This window comes from Aulonocara stuartgranti (genome assembly GCF_965226115.1).
Source record: "Aulonocara stuartgranti genome assembly, chromosome: 4".
Taxonomy (NCBI): domain Eukaryota; kingdom Metazoa; phylum Chordata; class Actinopteri; order Cichliformes; family Cichlidae; genus Aulonocara; species Aulonocara stuartgranti.
In genome coordinates this window covers 11,866,810-11,889,719 of record NC_138942.1, presented here as the reverse complement: position 1 = coordinate 11,889,719, position 22,910 = coordinate 11,866,810, and the positions used below count along the sequence as shown (strand labels likewise).

The 22,910-nt window shown below is 39.7% G+C and overlaps 1 protein-coding gene across 3 annotated transcripts in view; it reads right to left on the bottom strand.

Moving 5' to 3' along the window:
* Nucleotides 1-22,910, bottom strand: part of brd4 (bromodomain containing 4) — a 36,086-nt gene that overhangs the window by 5,751 nt on the left and 7,425 nt on the right. For 2 of the 3 annotated variants that reach the window (XM_082531696.1, XM_082531697.1), the window contains exons 1-12: nt 16,008-16,663; nt 5,171-5,552; nt 4,087-4,224; nt 3,857-3,992; nt 3,139-3,479; nt 2,630-3,010; nt 2,414-2,542; nt 1,809-2,039; nt 1,501-1,724; nt 793-1,115; nt 538-633; nt 23-424 (exon numbers count right to left, since the gene is read on the bottom strand). In XM_082531696.1, coding sequence (XP_082387822.1) covers nt 23-424; nt 538-633; nt 793-1,115; nt 1,501-1,724; nt 1,809-2,039; nt 2,414-2,542; nt 2,630-3,010; nt 3,139-3,479; nt 3,857-3,992; nt 4,087-4,224; nt 5,171-5,552; nt 16,008-16,105 — 2,881 coding nt within the window. In that variant the 5' untranslated portion in view covers nt 16,106-16,663. Of the gene's footprint in view, nt 1-22; nt 425-537; nt 634-792; nt 1,116-1,500; nt 1,725-1,808; nt 2,040-2,413; nt 2,543-2,629; nt 3,011-3,138; nt 3,480-3,856; nt 3,993-4,086; nt 4,225-5,170; nt 5,553-16,007; nt 16,664-22,910 lie in introns of those variants that run through there. The other variant, XM_082531698.1, reaches the window with a different exon arrangement.

Genomic DNA, 22,910 nt, shown 5'->3' with positions numbered 1-22,910 from the left:
TGGCCTCTGCATAAAACCTTACCTGGAGATGGGAGGACGGAATGCTGGTTGAGGAAAGGATGTGTCTCAGGGGACACTGGCCCAGCAGAATGAGTGTTGAGGTGAGAAGGTGCAGGTGACGAGGATGCGTTGCCTGTGTGGTGGGACATGTGCATGATGGGCTGACCAAAAGGTGGCAGGGAGTCAAAGCTCGTCTCCAGTAACTGAGAAGACTCGAGAGGAGCAACAGAGGGCGCCATGAAGCCTGCAGGAGATGGCTGGTGGTGGTGATGGTGCTGCTGTTGCTTCATCTGACTGCTGGACTGAAGGCCTGCAGCTTGAGACTGATGTGTAGCCTGAGCGGGTAGAGTCTGAATATGAGAATGTGTCTTCCCCTTCCCCTCCTTTACAGCATGGTTCTTCTTTTTCGGCTGTTTTATCGTTCCTGGGAAAATAAACATGTACAAACATAAACATTTCATACTTTTCTCTTTTTTTTTTGGGGGGGGGGGGGGGGAGATTATGTAAATCTGAATGCTCATATCTGGAGTAACTCACCTGGCACCTCCACTTCACTGTCTGAGCTGGAGCCACTGCTGTCTGAAGAAGATCCGGTCTTTTTAGAGGTAGCCATGGGCTCCATAGTCTTATCAACTACAAAACAATGCACATGTTCATACATTTCCTGATTTCATAGTGATGGTAAATGGCAGAATTCTGAATGTTTTCTGTCAAGACTAAGTTTTTTTTTTTTAAATAGATTTGGAGTTGGTTCCGATGTTTGTTTTTACTATAATTCATACACTGGCTTACCTGAAACCCTTTTCTTCTTGCGGAGGCAGGAAGACACATATCTCTCTAGTTCACGCAGAGTGGAAGGCTTTAGCGTCTCAAAGTCAATCTCAATCTCATCAGGGTTTGAATTTTTGAGTGAGGGCTCTCTGGACTGGATAATGTGTACTACACGGCCAAGCTTGTCACCAGGAAGCTTGTTGATGTCCAGGCTTAGCTGCCTCTTCTCCTCATAGGTCATAGGTTTGCACTTTTCCCCTGTAACTGATGACAGAGTGGCTCCCAGGTCATCTTCCAGACTAGGAACAGGCTGCAAGCTGGCAGGTTTCATCGTCTCCTTTTTGCTACAGAGGCAAAACACAAAAATTTACCAATGCTGACTAAGCTCTAGTAAATCAGTCACCTTTTCGAAATGGTAAAAACAGAAAATACATACCTACAGCTAATCAGTTACAGCTGGAGACTAAAACTCTTAACATGAATAAAACTGTCCACTCAAAGTTACCTAATAAGCTGGATTACAACAATCAACAATTAAGACTCATAATTTATAAGAAGATAAACTATGTAATAAATGTCATAGGATAACCAAGCCTCTTGGCATTTATTGAAAACATAACAATAAGCTGTATATAAAATGAAGAAAGGGTAATTAACAGATTGTGAAATGTCAGGCTGACTGCTTTATAAAGGTTTTGTTCAAGCTTTAGGAGACCGCTTAATACCCACCTGGGTTTCTTCTTGGGAACAATCTCTTTGTTGTTATTGTTACTGGTCTTAATCTTCTTAGACGGCTGTGAAAGAGGTGTAGCATCCTGGATCTCATCGACAGGCATGCTTCCTTTCCTTTTATGCTTATCCTTTTTCTTCTCTTTCTTTTCCTTTTCTTTTCTCTTTGGTTTGCTGGCTTGTGGTTGGGAGAGGGCAGCCAGCTGCTCGTGGACAGCCTTCAACTGCATACAGAAATTAGATCAGTTGTCAACAAAAGTTTTCAGGGTGTGGACAACAACTCAACTGAATTTTCTTAGACAACCGACCTGTTCCTGTAACTCTGCCAACCTCTGGGCTCTTTCCTCTTCAGAGTCATCAGTGGAAGACTCAGACTCAGAGGATGAGTCACTGGAGCTGTCCGAAGATGAGGCGACGTGGGCCAGAGGAGGCTGAGGCTTAACAGGGGCAGGGTGATGAAGTGCAGGAGCTGGGGCAGAAACTAAAGGCTTGCTCTCTGGTTCATCTGGCATCTTGGCAAAGCGCATTTCAAAGACATCCTACAAATGAAAAGAAGCAAGCATACTATCAAAATTGGTGTTTTACACACACATACATTAGTTGGGCAGGATACTAACATATTAATGACTTCTGCTCCCTGTTCAACTGCAGCATGTGAGACTTGATGATTTATTGCAGTGTTATTTTTTATTTGCTTTTTTTTTTTTTTTTGCAGAGGAGCCCTGTATAAACTAGCAAATAAATCAAATAATTCCAAAACAAAAAATTAAATTCAGTAGAATGCAATCAGAGATCAGAACGGCAGCAAAACAGCCTCCCCTTATATTGGATACTTTAAGGCTAGTAAAACTCTACATAGATCAACTTTTTGCCTTGCATCTTTTTTAAAAATGTAACAATAGCATGTACGTACCTGTAGTTTGCGAGCCATGGCTACCACCTCATGGTCTGGAGGATTATATTTGTAGCAGTTGGAAAACATTAATCGCACATCAGCAGCAAACTCCTGGGGATCCCGGTATTGCCTGTTCTCCAGCTTGGCCTATTAAATACATCAAGGGTATTAATTACTTGCCATCAAAAAATGCCCCCTGTTTAGTTTCTCTGAAAATATGTGTTTTCTGCACACCTTAATGGTGCTGAGGTCCATTGGATGTTTGATGATATCATGATAATCATGTAGTCCCAGTGCATCCACATCAACTGGTTTGTAGAATGGCCAGGCATAAGCAGCATGTTTCTTGGACAGCATCTCTCTAACCAGACTGGCGCAATACCCCAGCTGGTCCTGTGGTTTGGGGCTATGACCTCCACTCGGTCCGCTTAGTCCCATCCCCAAGCCTATGTGATGCTGAGAGTCTGGAGCGTCCTTTTTAATCTTCGTAGGCCGTGCGCTCTCTCGCCTGGGTAGTGTCTTCCCAGACTTAGATTCTGCTGGCGATGACTCACTCAGCTGGTCATTTGCAGTAGGCGTTGTAGTGTCTGCTTTCCTTTTTTGGCTCTTTCTTGGCTGGATAGCAGTAAAACAAGAAAGGGAATTAAGCAGTTATTATATCTTATCTACATATGTCTGATCCAAGCATGGTCAAAGATGAGTCTTCATGCCCAAACATTCATCCATTTGTCAAGTACACTCACTTTGGTCATGGTCATGGAGGTCTGCAGCATGGGGGCAGTGCTCTGGATTGTTGCTGGGGGAAGAGAGGTCTGGGAAGGGGGAGGCACAGAAGTCATTACAGGAACTTGAGGTGGGCAGTCTGACTGACCCAGGGAGAATGGCGCTCCGAGCTGTGGTGCATGGCTGGATAACGCTGGGGGCACATGGCCTGCCAGGGCCTGCATCAAAGGCTGGGGAGGTAGTGAAGGCGGACCCTGCACTGGTCCTCGAGTTTGGAGCCCTGTTGGGAGGGCTGATAGGCCACGTGTTTGAGGAGTTGTTGACAAAGGATCCATAATGGCCCCGGGTTTCAAGTTTAGACCTGGATGTGAAAGAACAAAACGGTTGTTTTCTCATGAAAGTTTTAGATTAAAAACTCTTCTTGCATATAGAATCAGAAACAAATATCAGAGTTTTGCACACTCTCTCTGGTCTTTATAATAATGTAGACCAAAGAAATGCCTATCCATGTGCACACTGAAATGTGCAGCCACACTGAAGTCAAATAGGGGTAACATGATTACTCAGAGGAAAGAAAAATGTTGATTCATTGAGTGCCTTTTTAAAAGGTGCATTTTCTCAATCCTTTAATATAACTCAACTGAAATAAATAAATAAAGAACCCTAAATATACAACCTTAAAGAGGAAAAACTAGGAATACATGCTAACTGGTAGAAATTAATTTTAGAGACCCATACCTCCCTCTCTCCGGCCTCGGCCACGTCCCTTTCCTGTCATGACAACAATCTCAGTTTCTTCCTGTGGCATTTCTGAGACTTTCTGGAGGAAAACCTTCTCTAGAGCCTCAGCCATTAACACTATATCATCGCCAGGCTGCAAAGGGAGAAAAACAGTCTTAGTTCAAGTGGAACAACTTCAGAATTATTGCAACGTTATATTGATAAGGCTCTGTTGTACAACTATGTACCTTGTTGTATATGTAGCAATTGGTAAACATCGTGTTGAAGTCTTGGATACATTCTTGGGCATTCCAGTAGTAACTGTTCTCAAGCCTTTTCTTGATTGTTCCCATGTCCATAGGGGTTTTGATTATTGTGTAGTAGTCCTGAAATGGTTACAAATAAGTTGGTCAGAAAAAACTCAAGTGGAAACTCTTCAATGCAATCTGGTTCTTTACTAAAGTGAACCCCTTAACACCTCCTGTATTATATTTGGCACTTTTATATCATCATTGTCAGCCCCATCACGAAAAACCAAAATAAATTGCACAAACAAAAATTTTTTATTTAACTAATTTTAAAAAATGTCAGAAGGTTCAATAAATGTTCAATTTCTGGCAAACATTTCATTATTGTGGCTTGAGAGATGACTGATAATTAATGATAATAATAATAATAATAATGGATTGGATTTTATATAGCGAGATGCATATCATTAAACATGATTACTCAGGGCTTGGAAAAAATGTGGATTCATTAAACTTAAAAAAAGAAATGGCTTTTCAATTGGATGATAAATGTAATTAGATTGAAAAACAAAATAAATAAATCAACATAAATGAGTCTGCCACAGTTTTCTGGGGACTAAATTTAGATCTTTATAGAGGTGCAAAAGGAGAGTGGTGTGCTGAAAGGCAAAGCAAAAGAATAGCATACAACACAGTAACTGTTTAATCCCAGTTATCTTGCTCTGATTGTTTTGTGGAAGCCAAAATTGTAAATTAAATTTAAATTCCATTAACTACAGATTATAACAGCTGAGGATGATATAATGTGCGTGTGTCTAATATGACTTCATACTGTGCAATGACAAATGCAACAATCTAAATGATAAAATAGAAATAGAAAAAAAGAGCCCTGCTATTCTCAATCTTGCATATACATGCAGAGAACAGCTCTAGTCAGTTTGCCTGCATTTATAAATCATAAAAAAGTACAAATAAGTAAATACAGGACATTAGATTGTGTAGAAGCTGGGCTGATCTATGAGACATCTACTCAGTCCATGAAATCTTGGAGAAATCAAGCATTTTATGTTAAAACAAAGCTTACAGGCAGGTTGAGTTTCAATGCATCCACTGGTGCATGAAAAGGCCAGGCAAACTGGTGCTTCCACAGGGTTTTCACAACCACTTTCAGCAGGTACTGTAGCTGATTGGTCTGGCGCTTTGGCCTGTTGGGATTGATGTATTCTGGGGGTGGGGGGTTACACTGTTGCTGAACCTGCCCCTGGCTGCTGCTGCTGCCCGACATCTGCGCTGTGTCCAGGCCGTCACCCATTCTGATAAGGCAGGACCTGGGCTCGGGCCCTGGAGCTGAAGCAGGGGCAGGGGTAGAGGTAGTGGTGTTGGCAGGACACCAGTTTAATCTTGGCCCCGGCACAGACTCCACTGACAGAGCACTGCTGATCCCATTGCACTCCTCACTGGACTCTCTAAAAACAGAAAAGAAGAGTAATTAGCAAAACTATAAACAAAGTCTTTGCTAAACTAATGATTTTTGTTACACAGCCAATAACATTTTACATTTCAATGCAAAGTTTAGTTAGACCCCTTATACCATGTTTACAATCAAATAAATAAAATAGCTGCAAGGCTAGTGGTATACCGGCCATTTAATCACAACACAATGAGTTAGTTTCTTCTATCAGTTGAAAAAATGTCCACTTTGTCAGCTCTGATTGTGAGTAGAGGATGAAACATGCACTGTAATGTTTACACAGTCATATTAAAAATAAGACAAAGTTCCCAGTGATGATTTCATTCAGAAAATCTGGCCTTGAACCAGAACACACTGTTGGCGGGGTGAATTTTTTAAAGATCCTTCATAACTGAATATGTTAAATACTTTATCTACTTTGGTATAATAGGGAAGAATTAGTATTAACTGTAATTAAATGCTATGACAGACTTGGTAACATGGAAAAAAGCAAAAGTAGTAACTGGTGTTGCAGATGTACATTAAACTGAAGCTCTCCCTGGCTTCCAGTCTTTGTTATATAGATACTTTTGGCTAGTTTAAATGTACAAATGATTACAGAATTATAAAAGCCTTCAAAGTAAGACTACACAATCCTCATATTTAAATAGACTGTGAAACGCGCAGTTCAACCCTGAAATGCAGAAGGTTTGCCTTCAAAGTATTGCAACAATGTTTCAAAACGTCTAACTTTTACTTTAATTTCTGGTTCGTGTCACAATTTTTCACAAGTTGTGCTACCACTCAGCAAGCAGTTAGCAAGTATTTACAGACAAAAATTAATAACAACAGCCAACTGTGGAAGTCTTCTGGCTACCAAAGCAATTATTCAGTTTTCTTTGCATTCTTTGCAACCCAGCAACAATTAGAAAACTCCAAGAAGCATTGCCAGCAATGCATGTTTTTCCTTAGCAAAGAGTGGTTGTATCGTGTCCAATATGGCAGACATTCTTAAGCCATCTTCTAATGTTGTCAGGATATATAAATCTCATATGAACTAACGTGGTTAAAAAGTAATAAACAAATGTTAGAAGTACCCTTCCTTTAACTTAATGGTATCATCTTAATAAGCTACACCATATGATTGTTACAAATGCATATACAGTTTAATATGGATTTGCACCCTTCCTTATCCCGTACCACCATCAGAATCAGAATACTTTATTGATCCCTGGGGGAAATTATTTAAAAATACAAGTCACCATCCACACATGGTGAGGGGACGGGTTGTGACTAGAGTTTTGTCCAATGTGAGAGTTACTGTGATATTATACTCTGATCTAGGGGTACTGTTCACAGTAATACCGGAATAATGTTAGGCAATGATAAGAAAATGAAATATCGCGATAGAATATGGGTAAACGCGCATGTGCAGTGCCTTTGTTTTAATACGCGCATGGTGGAAAAAGCATGGCGGCAACGGAGAATGAGAAGGGCGAAAGCGGATTGTTGAATGAAACAGATGAACCAAAAATGGTGCAACTTCAGTGGTATGGAACTGGTTTGGCTTTCGTCCATCAGATACACACCAAAGCACATTTTTTGGTAGAGCATGCAAGCAGGCCGTTTTTATTACCAAACTGTTTTTATGTGGTACATGCTGCTCAAAAATCTGTCAAAAAATGTTTTAGTACGACTTTGCTAAGCTACGAAGCCGCACCGCTTGATGGATTGTTGGAGCATTATGGCTACCGTAGTCAGGAACCTCGCGGAGTGATACGTACTGTGCTTCAACATAATATTACCGTATTGTGTGTGGATAACCTCTTTTTAAATTTTGTGGATATCCTGAGCATAACCAGGTATAATATGTCGGCCAGTTTCCACTGGAAATGCCTTTTGGTTAAACTGTCAGCAAGAAATTTGCATTTGCACTGTTAAATTTGTATATAGCTTTAATGCACATAAAAAACAGCTGCTTGTTTAAGTGAAAATACATTGATGGGGGGTTTTTTGCACTAATAAAGTTGCGGAGTTGTAAAGTATTTTGTCTTGCGTCAATTATATCGTCAGTGATATCGTTATTGCAAATTTTCAAATGTATATCGTGATAAATATTTTTGGCCATATTGCCCTGCCCTACTCTGAACTACCCAGACACAGAAAATTGCACCTTTTTAACCTGGCACAGTTCTTGCCTTTTCTTTTGCTCTATTATTTTCTCACTTTTCTTTGTATCTATTTTTGAGGTAGATAAGTAAATTGTCCCTGACTATATGTAACCATGGCAGCAACAGACGTAATGTAAAATACACCTAGATCTGCAAATCATTGACTAATCTACTGGGGATTTTGTCAGCATAAGAATTGACCACATGATTTAATTTCCTTTATGGTTTCAAACTGTTAGTTCAGTGAGTATTATGACATAGTTCCACCAACTCACAAATTTTCCTCTCAACCGAAAGAAGAAACACTACTCAAATGAAAACCAAAAACGAACTGTCTGAATTTTACCATAACAGTTTCTCTATCTGTTAATAGAAATGTTATTTCCAAAAAGATATCACAATCAGATGCATTAACTCATGATTGATCATAGAAAGTGTATATTATGGCGTACTATATAAAATAAGAACCGTCTACTGATGTGAATTCAATAAAAATCATAAACTGTTTCAGTTTTGTTTTTGTGTGTGTGTGTTGTTGTTGTTGTTGTAGTAGATCTTTTGTTCCCACTCTGTCTCAAGACCTGGGAGTGCTTTTGGATGTGAGTGGGCAGGGGGTGGAGAGTAGAGGAGAATTAGCGTCATCTGGCAGCCGAGGGACTGTGTGTTCCACCGCACGCTCAGTCCTACATAATGTACTCTCTCCCAGGCAGTCAGGGACATTACATTCAAATTACACACAAAGGCTGTTAAGACAACAGTCCAACTAAAAACCAATCTAGACTAACAGAGTAAAAATACAACAGCAGCAGTATTCTGGGGGAAAAATACTGATCATCAGATTGTGTATTCAAGCTTTCCAGTCTGATACTCTGAAATCCGCCTTCAAAGATAAACACATGCACACACACAACTATATGGATCTGTGACTAATCTCATTCTTGGTGAGTCACTTTCTGAGAAGGAGGAAGCAGTTTGCACACCACATGATCACTGCCCCCCCCCGAGGCACTAAAGCACAGTGGAGAATCTGAATAACTGCCAATATGTTGAATGACCACAACCAATAACACATAAAAAAGAAGCAGTACTGGTCCAGGTGATATGGTACATTTGTAGCTGGAGGCAAAAGTACCATACCCTGTGAATAAGACCAAATAAAAACAAATTTAAAATAAACAAAGCCACAGAACTTGTCTAGACTCAGCACACCGATGTGCAAATCAAGCCAAGCAGGGATTAATTTACTAAACACTAAAATACAATTTGTTTGTCAAATGATCAAAAATAATATGAAAGGTTGTGGTAGACAATACACGATAAAACATTATATCACAATATTCAAGGTCATCTCCAAAAATGACACCTGTGATGATGCAGATACAACTTGTGCACCGCACAACTTGCAGAACACATTTTTGTGTTCTGCTTTAGTGATTGTTGGACAAATCATCCTTTTTGTGCATGATTTCAGTCTACTGACTATCAGATGCCATTCCTGACTAATGATGGAAACCAGAACGAAAATCTAACTTATTGTCATGGATATTTTGTACACCAAAAGCACATGCAAGCTTTTTTTCTGCACTTTCTACACTGTGCTCAGAGAAAATAATGTTGCAATGATGCTGAAAACCTTTGGAGACCTCTCTCGCCTCTCTTCCCCCAAGAAAATTATATGTAAAAGTTTGCAGTTATTACAGCATTATAAATACTGGCATAGTTGTAAAGACTATTATGTTGCTTTTTTCAGAATCAGTATTATCTTCAGCTACCGTACACTTTTATGTTTGCATCAGCCTTCATACAATCTCAATCAAAAGTTTAAGACCACTTGAAAAATTGCAAAAAAAAAAAAAAAAAAAAAAAAAGCAAGAGTTTCCATGAGATGAGTGGGAATATTTCTCTAAGTGGTGAAGATGGCCGCACAAAAGGCATCTACTGTCTGGAACTGTTGTTCATTTTTGTAAACTTCCCCTGTCATCCATACCCGAAGGTTCTCAATTAGATTTAGATCAGGGGAACATGCAGAGTGGTCCAAAAGACTGATTTTATTCTCCTTGAAAAAGTCCCTTGTCCTGCAGGCACTGTGTACTGTAGCACTGTTAAAAAAAACCCAGGTGTTATCATACAGACGAGGGCCCTCAGTCATGAGAGATGCTCTCTACAACATTTAGAAATAACCAGCAGCTGTTTGACGGCCCTGCACCACCTGAAGTGCCGTTGTTCCACTGAAGGAAAAAGCACCCCAGACCATGGCGCCCCCTGAAATGTAGGGCGTAGAAAACATCTCAGGTGGAATCTGCTTTTCATGCCAGTAACGTTAGAAATCATCAGGACCATTCAAACGGTCAGTTCTGTGGCGTTCAAGAAGACACGGCCTTTGAAGATATTTTTTGTTTTTGAAGCCCTTCAGTTTCAGGTGCCGTCTGATGGTTATGGGGCTGCAGTCTTTACGGACAGCCAATTATCTGGCTCAGTGCTGGCAAAATTTTGGGGGGTCTTCCACTTGACGTTTTTGTTCCATAACCCTTAGGGTCATTTAAGAAATTCCAGTAGACTGTGTTACTGCATCCCAGCTCAGCAGTAATGGCACATTGCGGGAGACCTGGTTTATATAGCTCAAAAACCCGACCACGTTCGAAAAGGGAACATTTTTTTGCTTTTGCCATCAGAACGTCATGACAGTGTGACTACATGACACAAAATGACAATGAAGCCTCATTTTTGCACAGATTTGGCCTTTTAAAGGCATGTGGTCTTAAACTTTTGATCAGCTGTAAAACAGCCTCTCTCAATGTTGTTTTTAATAAATTGCATGCTCAGAAAAATGTTTTGTCTCACTCCCATTTCTTAATGTTGCATGTTGAAACTCTGCTTGGAACCTTGTTAAGATCCAATCAAGCAAAATATGAATGTTTGCCATTTTTCAAGTGGACTTAAACATTTGACTGTATATGTCTAACTGACCTCCCTATCAGGGCTGAACATAAGCTATGATCACATGAACTCCACTCAATCTGAATTCGCTAGATGATCACTTGTTCTGTTGTCACGTTAAATCAGAACGATCTGACATCACACAGGTCAGAAGACAGTAAGCAGGTTAACAAAGGTTAATGCCCAATTTGACTGCATCCAGCATTTGCATGCATTCCTGTGAAATAGTGTCTTTGAAACCTAAAGGCTGCAGTGAAATTGGCTGAAATGTTTTGCCATCTTCATTTGCAGAACCATCTAGCTCAACAACATAAATGAAACACCATTTTAAAACATTGGCTGTAGTCTTAAATTTTTCTCAACAACACCTGGGAAAGTTTAAATCAGAATCAGAATACTTTATTAATCCCGAAGGAAATTAGTGCTGTCTACGACTATTTTTCTTTCCCTGTCTGGCTTTAAAAAACACAACAGTATCACTAGATGTGTAGAAAATCGCAAACATTAAAAGAAATATTTAAATCCGAAGACTGAAGATGCCTGGCAGACTAAATGTCACAGGAAAACAATTAGCCTAGTAAAACCAGAATAACAACATGTGGGTAAGTTATCTGGACATCAGAAAGATCATCTTAGATATCCTGTTCTGACTGTCATCATGACACATTTACAATCACTACTGTAAACAGGTGGGTGTTATGTATTTGACAATTTGCCAAAATATCTTCTCCTCTACATGCTAATAAATGAACATTAGTCTTATATTGTCTCATGACCTTTTTTGGATACTGTCAAGAACAATCAGTACAAATGTGTCTACTGAGAACAATATCATTCATGTTTATGTCAAACAGGTAAGTATGTAGATTTCTAGTTATTGCATTTTTTCCAGGCCTGAGCTTTTTGTCTACATCCTTACTTATTACTACAAGCGCATTATAATACAATGTTTCCAGGAGATGTTCTGAAAGCATAAATGTCATGTAGATCTCTTCACTCAAACATTGCAGAGAGCAACAAGCCTCATCTCTAGTGTTTTTAAAAGCTCCTTCATTTCACCTTTCTTGGCATCTCCAATTCACCTATATTGGTCAATTTACCTAATATTGAGCATTTTGTTATTTAATAACCGTGCAGTGATTTGGTTTTTGGCCTGCTGATCATTTGCACTAACAGAAACACAACATGGAAAAGGTTTGCGGTCTTTGCAATTTAGAACACCATAAATGCTGTTGACAAAATACTTAGGAAGGAAACCTGTTAAACCTGTTCTGTCTGGTTCCCTTCATGTTTTAGGAAGTAACCAGTAAAAGTGAACCGAGTAAAATGAAACTTTGGTTTAATACATGTAAAAAAAAAAAACTTTTCCAACTACATAACCGTCTTTAAAACATAAACAACATTAAACAGTTAAATAGTGTTTCCCATAGATTTATATTCAATTTATGGAGGTGAGTATTTGCATATGTGACCAGTGCAAACGGAGGTGCAGTCGCTCTCTTAAGTGAATTATCACTTCCGTTTACAAGTTTCTACGCCAAAAATAGGTGTAAAGTTATTCGTGAAAACTATGTAACTGAACAACATTACAGGCTATATATTCAGTGAGCCCCATCCTGTAGGTGAACTCCAGCTCCACAGTCTTGGACTGTAGTAGTGGTCATTCTGCTCTGCAGCCTCAGTGAGTTTGGTGTTGCTGCACTTGAATCAGTTTTCTACCTGTTACAGGTCCTTGTTAGACTGGGGTCTAGCTCATAACAGATCTCAAGAGCTGAACATGAACTGTAGTCCATGACAATTGAGTTGGAATCAGTCTAACTACAGGATGAGACTGCCACAACAGTGTCAAGCAAACCTGCCACTAGGATAAGAGGAAAGTGCTGAGAGTACCTGGTTATCAGCAACTTAACATTTAAAATATGAGCAAAGGAGATTCTCTACTAGTAAACTGATGAGTTGAGTGACTGTTCAATGTATTTGCAGAGTAAATATTTATTTAAAAATATGCTACATCAATTTCCCCCCATCCTTACTGTATATAAAGCCAATGACAGCACTCGCACAATATCTTCATGATGAGTGCCAAGTTTATCATATAAAAATGTAAATAAATACATCACTTTTATCAGTGACTATTTTTTATTGATATCTCTGTGCAGAGGGATTCCACTATTTCTCACAATTATTTGCGAAAGTTGTGGATCAGTCAGTTATGCTTTTCACATGCTGTGATGACACTTTTGTGTTATGCTGTAGACTGGCCAGAGGACACCATGACTTGAGGAACCCTCCGATCAGTACTCTCATTTGTATACATAAACATTCTAGCTTGAAAGTGGGTGACTAGAGTGCAGCATTTGAGGCTGATTCACAAATTTTTAGACTGACTGCGGCTTAAAGGGAACATTAGCCAATTCTCCATTAGTCTTCTCAAGGTTTCAGGGTTTTCCATTAGGTCATGGAACCTGGTTAGCGGGGTTCCAAGCGATCCAAAATGAAGTGACTGAAGATGTCACATGCCACCGATTGGCTGGTCAGTGGTGTCACTCCATGAGTCATGAGAGTGTCTCGTTCACAAAAAGCAAAACCGCCATTTTTGAAACCTGGCAATGAGGGAAATGGCTCCAAAAAACAGCGCCATGGTCCCAGAGTCTGACGAAAAGCCACAGACAGAGCGGTAGGTATACAGCTGCCTCGACATCCACCTTTTTTGTAGCATTCGTATCAGATATTAGAAAGTCACAAGTTGATCAGCAGCATTTATATGATTGACGATTATACACATTAGGTGGTATTCAATTGGGATGGAAAACCAGTCGATCCAAGTAGGTAAATGGAAAAGGGGCTATTGTGCGCAGGTGTACATATGCCTTGTTTTTGTGAGTGCCTTTTCCAGCAATTTCTTTTTGCCCTCACATGTTTTAATTTGGATGCTGCGCACTTCAAATAAATTACATGCAAGACAAAGTTGCTTGCTCAGATTTTCTTAATATTAAACTGCACAAATATTAGCAAGCACCAATTCACATTCAGTTTGTCTCTAAGAGAAACTTATATAACAAGTTTGAATGACCTGCTGTGATAATTTAACAGTAATATTTGCATCTAAGATCAAGGTTCCAAAAGTCCCCAACACAGGTCAAGAGGCTTGTGGCTGCATGGTTTAGGCCTGGAATAATAGTTGACTTTTGACCTGGACCACAGACTGCTGTGGAATTTTTTTTTTCTTGAGAGGAAGTGGTTCTGGTTACTGGGGTGGGGGTTACAAATCTCAAGTGAGGATATCTAGTCCTACATATAGCATCACCGACTGTCCTACATAGAAGCAAAACACAATATAGCAAGACATCAGTGCTCCCTGTAAAAGTAAGCTATTAATCATTCGTGTATAAGGTTAAGGGGGGGGGGGGGGGGGGGGGCTGCCCCAGGAGTTCGAATGATGGCTTATGTTGTCTGAAAGCATGAAAATAAATAATTAATTGAACCACACTGACAAAGCCAACAGCACAATTTCCCTGCTTACACACCAGCCTTTTCAGCTCCTCTTCAGGGAGGAGCTCCACCCTAATGCTACTGTCTTGACAGTCAATTTTCAAGTTTGTACTGATTCCACCTATGTTTTTATTTCTCGGGTCGTTAACACTCTTGTTGCATATGTCCTTTTATTCCCCCTCTCCTTTCGACTGGTAAGACAAGAAATGTAAGTGTACTTTTGTTTTTGAAACTCAACATGGGTTTAGTCAGTTTCAATTTTAGCCCTTTCCACTAGTGCTTGCTTGGCTTGCCTTGAGTTGACTCAGTTTTTAGGGTTTTTCATTAGGTAGTAGTACTTGATACCTGGCCGGGGTTCCAAGCGCTCTGAGACAAAATGTGACATCAGCCTGAATGCCACCAACTGGCCAGTTAGTGGCGTCACTGATGAGTCATTAGAGCGACCCCTTCACAAAAATCAAAACTGATAAGTTTTTAAACCTGGCAATGACAGAAATGGGTCTACACAAACCAGCATACTGGTCCACTGGCTGTGTTGCTATAAGGACACCAAGCATAAAAAGGTGGTACTTGACTGTAATGTAAAACAACCAAAACCAAGAAGAGTAGAGTCAAGCTCAGTACGTACATGTGGAAAAGAGGCACAAATATAGTTGTTATTATTTTGAAAGCACTGATGTGAAAAACTTTTATAAGGTAACGAGACATCCATGAATTAAGGGTGTTTCTGATTGTAAATCCCATCTTGCAAGGGCAAATACTTGTCCCAGTGGGCGTGCGATCACCACGTGAAATTTACAGGTGCAAACAGGGCTCAGATGGCACCAGACATGCACGCATCAGGCTGTGTACAGCAGCCTCATAGTGAGCAACAAAAAGCCAACTATCAAGAAAAGCACTAGAAGAACTTACAGTAAAATTATGCTTGATTAATAATAGTTAAGAATAAGATTGATTATAAAAATGTATGTATTAATCCTCATGGTACACCAGTGGAACAAGAAACATACCAAAATAAACTTGAAACGCTACAGCATATGACAGGAATTTCAATTTCAAGGTGTTGAAGCAAAGAAAAAACAAATTTTGCCAATGTTTCTATGGGAACAATTCAAGACTTCTTGGCCAATGCACTGTATTTTTACTCTTGATACCTCCAAATCCTAGTTTTCGATGACTATCAGTAACCACCCATAACCTGTGCTACTTCAGTTTCATCACATATGAAAGTCAAACAAAATTTGTCTTTGTTTACATTTGTTCTATGGAAATTTGAAACAAAAGTAATGACTTTTCAATAATTCAGTGAAAGGTCACACATATAAAAAAAATTCCCCCTGTGCTGATTATAACCGCTTACTACATGAGTCATACAGACTGACTCAAATAGACTAACCATGAGTCAGACACATAACAGGAAAAGGCAAGAATCATGTAGTCTCTTTTAAGTTAAACTTCCAGCTGGTTAGGATAAGCAAGCCAAACCCTGCCAGGAATCAAGAGACACACACGCACGCACACACACACAAAACCCTACAGTCTTCCTCTGTACTCCCCCTTCCTCTCTCTCTCTCACGCCAGGAGGTAGGCTTCTGGCTGAAATCTAGATACCAAATACAATTCAGAATAAAACTGAAGACATATTTCTAAACAGGATTGAATTGCTGGGTCCCGTAAAACTCGTCTTTCTAACCACATGATAGTCCCAAGAACCATGACTCCAGGCTGTCCTTAGTGTTTTCTATTATACTTTTTAACCATGTACACAAATTTATAACATTTTGTAAATATAAGACTATAAAGACCTTCAGTGACTCAACAGAGTTTCTGAAGAAAAATGTAACATACTCTAAGTAACCAGATAACATTACCTTTTAACAGAGACTGAATGCGCAATTTTTTCCAGAAGTGTATCCAGTATTTGGAAATCCAGTAAATCGTTTGATTTGGCATGCATCTTGTAATCCATTTACGAACTCCTCTAAACAGAAAGAGAAAGCAAAAACCAAAACAGGGCACGGAAGAATTACAGAGAAGTTAGTTTTTCCCTTTGTTCAATCCAAAAAACATAATAGATTTATTCTTCAGGCTCCAGTATGTATTATAAAATCCCACAGAACACGGTGAGTAATCCGTAGTGTAGTCCAAGTGTAGTTTGAGGGTGGCTGTTCCAGGAAAAAGAGGCCCCAGCCGGGAAAGAGTAGGTCCAGGCGGGAGGACAGGCTGCTGGAAACCTACAGCCGGCAGGCTGTGTTAGCTGTGTGAACCGGTCCTCTCTCTACACCATCCCCCTCTCAACAGTACAACAGCCCAGTTGCCAGAGGCTCTTCGCTCCATTGTGTGTCCTCTCCAGGGCCTCCCCAACTTAAATAGTCACAAACAGCAATCAAGATGTATACGAAACTGAGAGGGGAAGGTGAAAGAGAGGACTGAGCTCTGATAAGATCCAGAAGAAACACTTTTTCGTCCAGGTCCCGCTCTCACCCTCTCTAACACAGGCAGGCCAGCATGCAGTTACTCAACAGTAAAAAAAAAATGGCTCAACTGCTTCCTCATTCAGCAAGCCTCAGCCCACACACTCCTCCCTCCCTCCCTCTCCCCCTCCCTCTCTCTCTTACTCCTACGTGTTTTTTTCTTTTCACCCCTCCCCACTTCTCCATCAATGGCTTGAGGTCCATGCTCTCTCTCTCTGCCCCCTTCCATTACACCTTTAAGACCCCACCCCCTTCCTGTCTTTTTCTCAGTCCATTTCATCACGCTCCACCCCCATACAATCAGTCTCTTTAGAGTAATCTTGTATATGCCTTCCCCCACCAATCTAAGGGCTCACTTATCTGTAGTCCATCATCTCCTCGTCTAGCACACAGACTGATATCATGATGGGACTTTTTTTAGAGGAAAAATAACTATATTCGGCCAGATCTATGAGGCAGATTCAAGTTCCAACTGACTGCTTAAAACAGGAGATAAACTCATGACTAAGTCAAGGCTTGAACTTAAGTGCAGGATTGCAATCATTGCGTGGAAAACTTAAACTGCAAATATTGAGAGTATTACGTAATAATGTTTAGCATTCAAACATTGCATCATTGCAAAAAGTGGGCTGGCTCGCTGAAAAAGCTGTAAGGGTGGAAGTATTGGTGCATTCCATCTTAAGTCAGAAGTCGTATTTCTGGCACCCCACTCAAAAATTTCAACCGGAACACCTCAGACTTCTAACTGGGAGATTTAGAGTGGTGATTGTTAAATCACAGCCCCAACTTTACAATCCAATATGGCGGCAGTGCACAAAACATCTGTAAAACAGTGAAACATTTCAACTGTGTGGCTGTGCAATTGTGACTCATTAAATGAACCATATGCAGGACACTGCCCAGGCTCTAAATGGGATTTTATCACAATATTTAAAGAAAATTGGAAATAATAAAGTAGAAAAAAAATTAAGCTATGTTTTATGGATTGTAAGCAGCAGGATTTATACGTTGATGGATGAAGGGCAGCTAGCTTTTTCCCAGTAAAGGTTTGAATGGTGATTACAGGAACAGCGCTGTTGTTTTAGACACTAGAACAGGGATAGGCAACTCCAGGCCTCGAGTGCCGGTGTCCTGCAGGTTTTAGATCCCACCCTGGGTTAACACACCTGAATCAAATGATTAGTTCATTACCAGACCTCTGGAGAACTTCAAGAAATGCTGAGGAGTCATTTAGCCCTTTAAATCAGCTGTGATGGATCATGGACACATCTAAAACCTCCAGGACACCGGCACTCGAGGCCTGGAGTTGCCTACCCCTGCACTAGAAACACATTTTCTTTTACTCAACCTGAGCTCAACATCTCACTAACATTTCCACCTCTTTGCTCTTCATGGTGTGTAAACAGACTCCGACTCCATGTTAAACTACGGCCCCGTCATCATGTCTCCTGCTGTTGGGTTATCAGTGTCAGTGAGCTTAATGTTATCAAATGTTTTACTCATACGCTGCTCCTAAATACGCTTCTATTGCAGTCTGTTTTTAGTCGCCAATGTGGATCGCATTTCCAACTCTGGTGCGGTATGGAGCCGTGTGTTAAATGAAGCAGCAAAGCAAAGAATTTGTGTCAAGAATTTTTTAATAATCAAATTATTAAAATTACTCGATGAATCGTTTGAGCCCTAAACACAGCCCTATCTATGAACATGCTGTAATGGTGTTTTTAAGCACAAAAAATAAATAAATACAAGAAAACAAGCGCTGTGCTATGCTGCAAGTGATGCACGAGAGCGAACAGCTCTACCTTGCTAAGGACTAAAATAAGGCATTTTTCCTTCTCTTCTGACTTTACTACTAGAACGTGTGTAAGCTGAGAGTGACATCACTGCCAGGTTTTAAAGATGTACAGTTGAACATGTGGATTTACAACTGACCTTGCTAAGGTAACCACTAATGAAGTGTAATGCTAACAACATCTATCCTTGGGATCCTTAGTATCATTACTGTTACCTGTCTAAGGTAAAGTAACATTCCCAAAGATGCATTTTTGGGCATCTGTCTCAAAATAAGTTTGAACCACAGATGTAACCTATATTGAAATAAGATGCTTGATTTGCAAAATATACAGTGCTGAGGTGCTAATGCTGACCAAACAAGAAAAGAACAAAGAATGTTGTGGAGGAAAGAGAAAAGAAAGCTTAGGTAAATCTCTCTGAGGTAAGAATAGGATACAGGATATTATAAGACCTTTAGTTAGTGCGGCAAGAAGTATCTCCGGTAAAGTGAACGTGTGAGCATTTAAGAGGTTAAAACCCTAGACATGCACTTTTTTCCTAATTAATCTGATGGCATCTTAAAGTATCAGCTTAGTGTCTGAATCTGTGTTCTAGTCACTTTCCATTAGAAGCTGTAAATCTTCCTAACTGATCTGACCTAATATCATTTCACAAGCCTGAACGCATACAGTTATATTAAAAGATAAGCGGACACAATTATTGTGCACGTGCATGAACTGTTCAGCTTAGTAAAGCATGCATCACACAGCAAAAATGTGTGTCTAACACAATGACACTTTATCACACTAATTTTGTTTTTAATTTGCACTAAGATTATATGCTCATCTACACATTTTTATAATTCACAATCAAGAAGAGAACCTTAGTTTTCTAAAACTGGACTAGGTGCTGTAAACAACTCTTTCAGTATTGCTGAAGCAAATGCATATTCACACTATTGATATTTGATATTAGTGACAACAGTTAAACTTCACTAGTTCATATTGACAATGGCTGTCACAGATGCAAGTGTGACTAATATTGCAAACATACTGTGGCACTCTTAAATCAGTGACCTGGATATGTCTGATTTCAGCTGTTAGGAGGACTGGCGTTATGTGGTCTATGTCTAATTGACAGTGTCGTGTGACCTTAACAGACTGGTGTAGCAAACAATGTTAGGCATCCAATGTCTGTTACACTGTGTGATCATGGGATCACCTATCAGTGTAACAGTGAGTGTACAATAGTGAGTTTGAAAAAGCAGTGCAAAAAGTTGACTTTCCAGAGCTGTATAGTGCACATGCGATGAAAATAAACTCTGTGCAATAAATTATTTTGCATACATAGCACTCGTGTGACAGCTTTGCAAGCCGCTTTTTTGTTGTTGTTGTTAAGGAATGGCTTGCTGTAATGCCGCAGAGTAGTTGTAGTCTGTTGTGATAACAAATTGTTAGCATATCAACGTAATTAGCCTTAAATTCCACAACAATTCCCACAGTTCCTTTGTGTTTGCTGCCAGTCCACTGGTAGACGTATGTGCAAATGGCTCAGAGAATCTAATGGAATTTGGAAGCTGTACTTTCATACTGAAAAAAATGGAGTGATATTTTAAACACTTAAATGAGAACGTAAGAAAACAAGGCCATCGGGATAAAAGACACATAAAACCTGCACCAACTGTCTGACTAGAAAGGAAAAGTTTATATAAGTACAGTGTGGCACATCTTTTATTTTGTTAATATTGCTCAGAAGCAGCGAAAAAGGGCAAATCAAGCAATTCTTATGTCGGGGGAAACAAGATATTTAAAAGAGATAATGTTAACAAACACCCAGGGATGCAATCATCTTTAAACAACAACCAGAGCATGCTGGCACTATCGCCCACTCACTTAAGACCGTAGTGCCAGAGTTTTCTTCCTTCCTTTTTTCCTTCTGTTACTCTATTAACAAAGTGGTGGATATCAGCTAGAGCGGGTCCTTCGAGAATGGCAGCTGCTGAAAATGCTCGTCAGGACCACCTTTAAGGACAAGTCCTAACTAAGGCTGTGGTAGGCAACCCTCACCAAAGAGCCATACTGTTGGGAGTTTGAGGTGTGTGTGGACAGAATTTGACATTCTTCAATATTTACAAAGCCATGTCTGTGCTATGTAAAAATAATTGCCTTCTTATATTTCAGAACATCCCACAATTGGTTGAAATACTGCTTGTACTGAAAATCTCCTTTGCTCAGTGTGAGTGAGGATTTTCTGCACAAAAACATATTAAGAACACCACTCACAGCAGCCTTCATGTGTCTACTACAGAAGATATGGTCAGAATCAATAGGGAAGGCTGCCCATTTGAATAATCCAGGCCAAACAGCAGAAACAAAGGTTGTCCCCTTCTGAGAGGACATGGAAGCCTCGATTAAAGCAGTGGGCAGCAGATGTGCTGGTGGTGTAACTTTCCACACACACATACGGACACACAGAATTATGGATGTGTTGTATACAGACACATACATCTCTCTAAAACACATATACATACATGCAGTATGACACAAACTTCTCAACACATACCTATGTATTACACATACACACTAATACAAGTTATTCTGTTTAAATTTTCACTAACAAATAAAAATGTTTGTCTGAAAATATTTTTGTTATTGTGTGTTCATTGTATGCATTACTGTCGTTTGTCAGTGTGTTTAAGTAATGAACTGCACTGTTTTTGGTTTTTAGAGATTCTAACAGACATTTCATTTTTGGGCTGCAACTTTTTGGTCTGTGCTACATGGAACTCGCAACACTAGTAACCTCTGTAACACCAGTGTTATAAGCTAACAAAGTTAAGCTAAAGCCCTGCTTCCCAGCATATCACTTAAGCAGTTTGCTGGTTTTAGTGTTCAGGCTTGTCAATTTGCTGCTGTGGTAGCTGTCAATCAATTGTCCATCAGCTTTCTCAAGTCTCTCTTCAAGCAGTCAGACAAGCTCTGACTCTACCATCCACTACAGAACTACAGCTGATGACTACAATTCTTCTGTTTCTGAGAGCTGTAGGCCGCTCCAAGAACCTGGAGCAGGTGGCAAACTTTAAAACGTGCTGGGAAGCAACTCTTCACATGCATGGAATGCATTGAGAACGCATTCTCAACATTTCATGGCTTTATGTTTTTCCTTAAAGCATTAAAAAAAGGCATCCTAGAATTTCAGTCTCCAATTCACCATATACCACCACATTATATAATTTTGTACCAATACATAATATAATACAATATATTATATAATTTTAAGCAAGTTGACATCTCTCTTAAAATATCATGTTCATGAAAAGGTAGGCACTTTAAAAACGGTCAGATGTCAAAACACAAAAACAAGAGCCACACTGTGCAAAGTATACTTGTCAAGTGACTTGTGAGTGCAACGCACAATGTTTATTTTTGCTAAATAAAACAAGCAGCATCACTTTCGTGCAACAGCCAAACAATGATGCTGTTCTCACAGACTCACTTCCCAGTCCATGTGCCATATGCACCATTCCCAGTTACAATACAGCAGCTGCTAGAGTGACAAAGCTCCAATCTACACCAAATACAGAGAAGGCCAAACCAACGGCTATGACATTGGAAGGGTGGGGGAGATCATATTCAGTCACAGCAAAGAAGGAAGGAAGGGAGGGGGATGATAGCAGAGAGAAGGGGGATGCAAAAGAATTGCATTTAGACTGGGGGGCTGGGTCAGAAGAAGAGGTCGCAGCACACAGAGATTCTGCATGAACGTCTGAGAGTGCTTCCATTAATCATCAGAGTATTGGAGTAGCCAAAATCTACGGGGTGCAAAATAAGAGAACACATGGAACAGGCAATTTGCCAACTTTTACACTGAGTTGTGTGTGTGTGTGTGTGTGTGTGTGTGGGGGGGGGGGGGGGGGGGGGTAATTACAATTTCAAGAACAAAAAACTTAAAAAGATAGTGAAATGGGTACCTGGTAGTAACAATTAATTGGGAGTTAATTAATCTAACAAATATTTCATCTGTAGTAAAATGTTGCATTTTATACCAAAATGTCATCTTCAGACATCATCATTTAACAGTCCAGTTACAACAATATTTCTGGCATAGTATATATATTTAACTGTACTATATATGCTTGCATATTGTTTAGAATATTGTGAAGACTATTGACATGAGATGCACTAGGGCTGTATATATAACAATATATATTGGATGACGATATTAAAAACATCTGTCGTTTCATTTTACGCTATCGTTTGTGTCGTGGTGTCGCAAAATAAACTGTTTACGGCAAGATTTTTTTCATCGTTTTGATGGTCACTGTAGTGGCTCTATTAATTTCTTAAAGTTCTCTCTTTCTCTTATATTTAATATAACCACATAAAAAACGGGCAAGCGCCTGTTTTTATGCGTTGTCGTTAGCAAGAACGACAGTAAAACCATCGCGAGTCCGCTTATGTATTTTCCACATAAACCTTTCACAATAAAGCTCAAGATCCTGTTGAGACTTTTCAAAATAAACTGAAT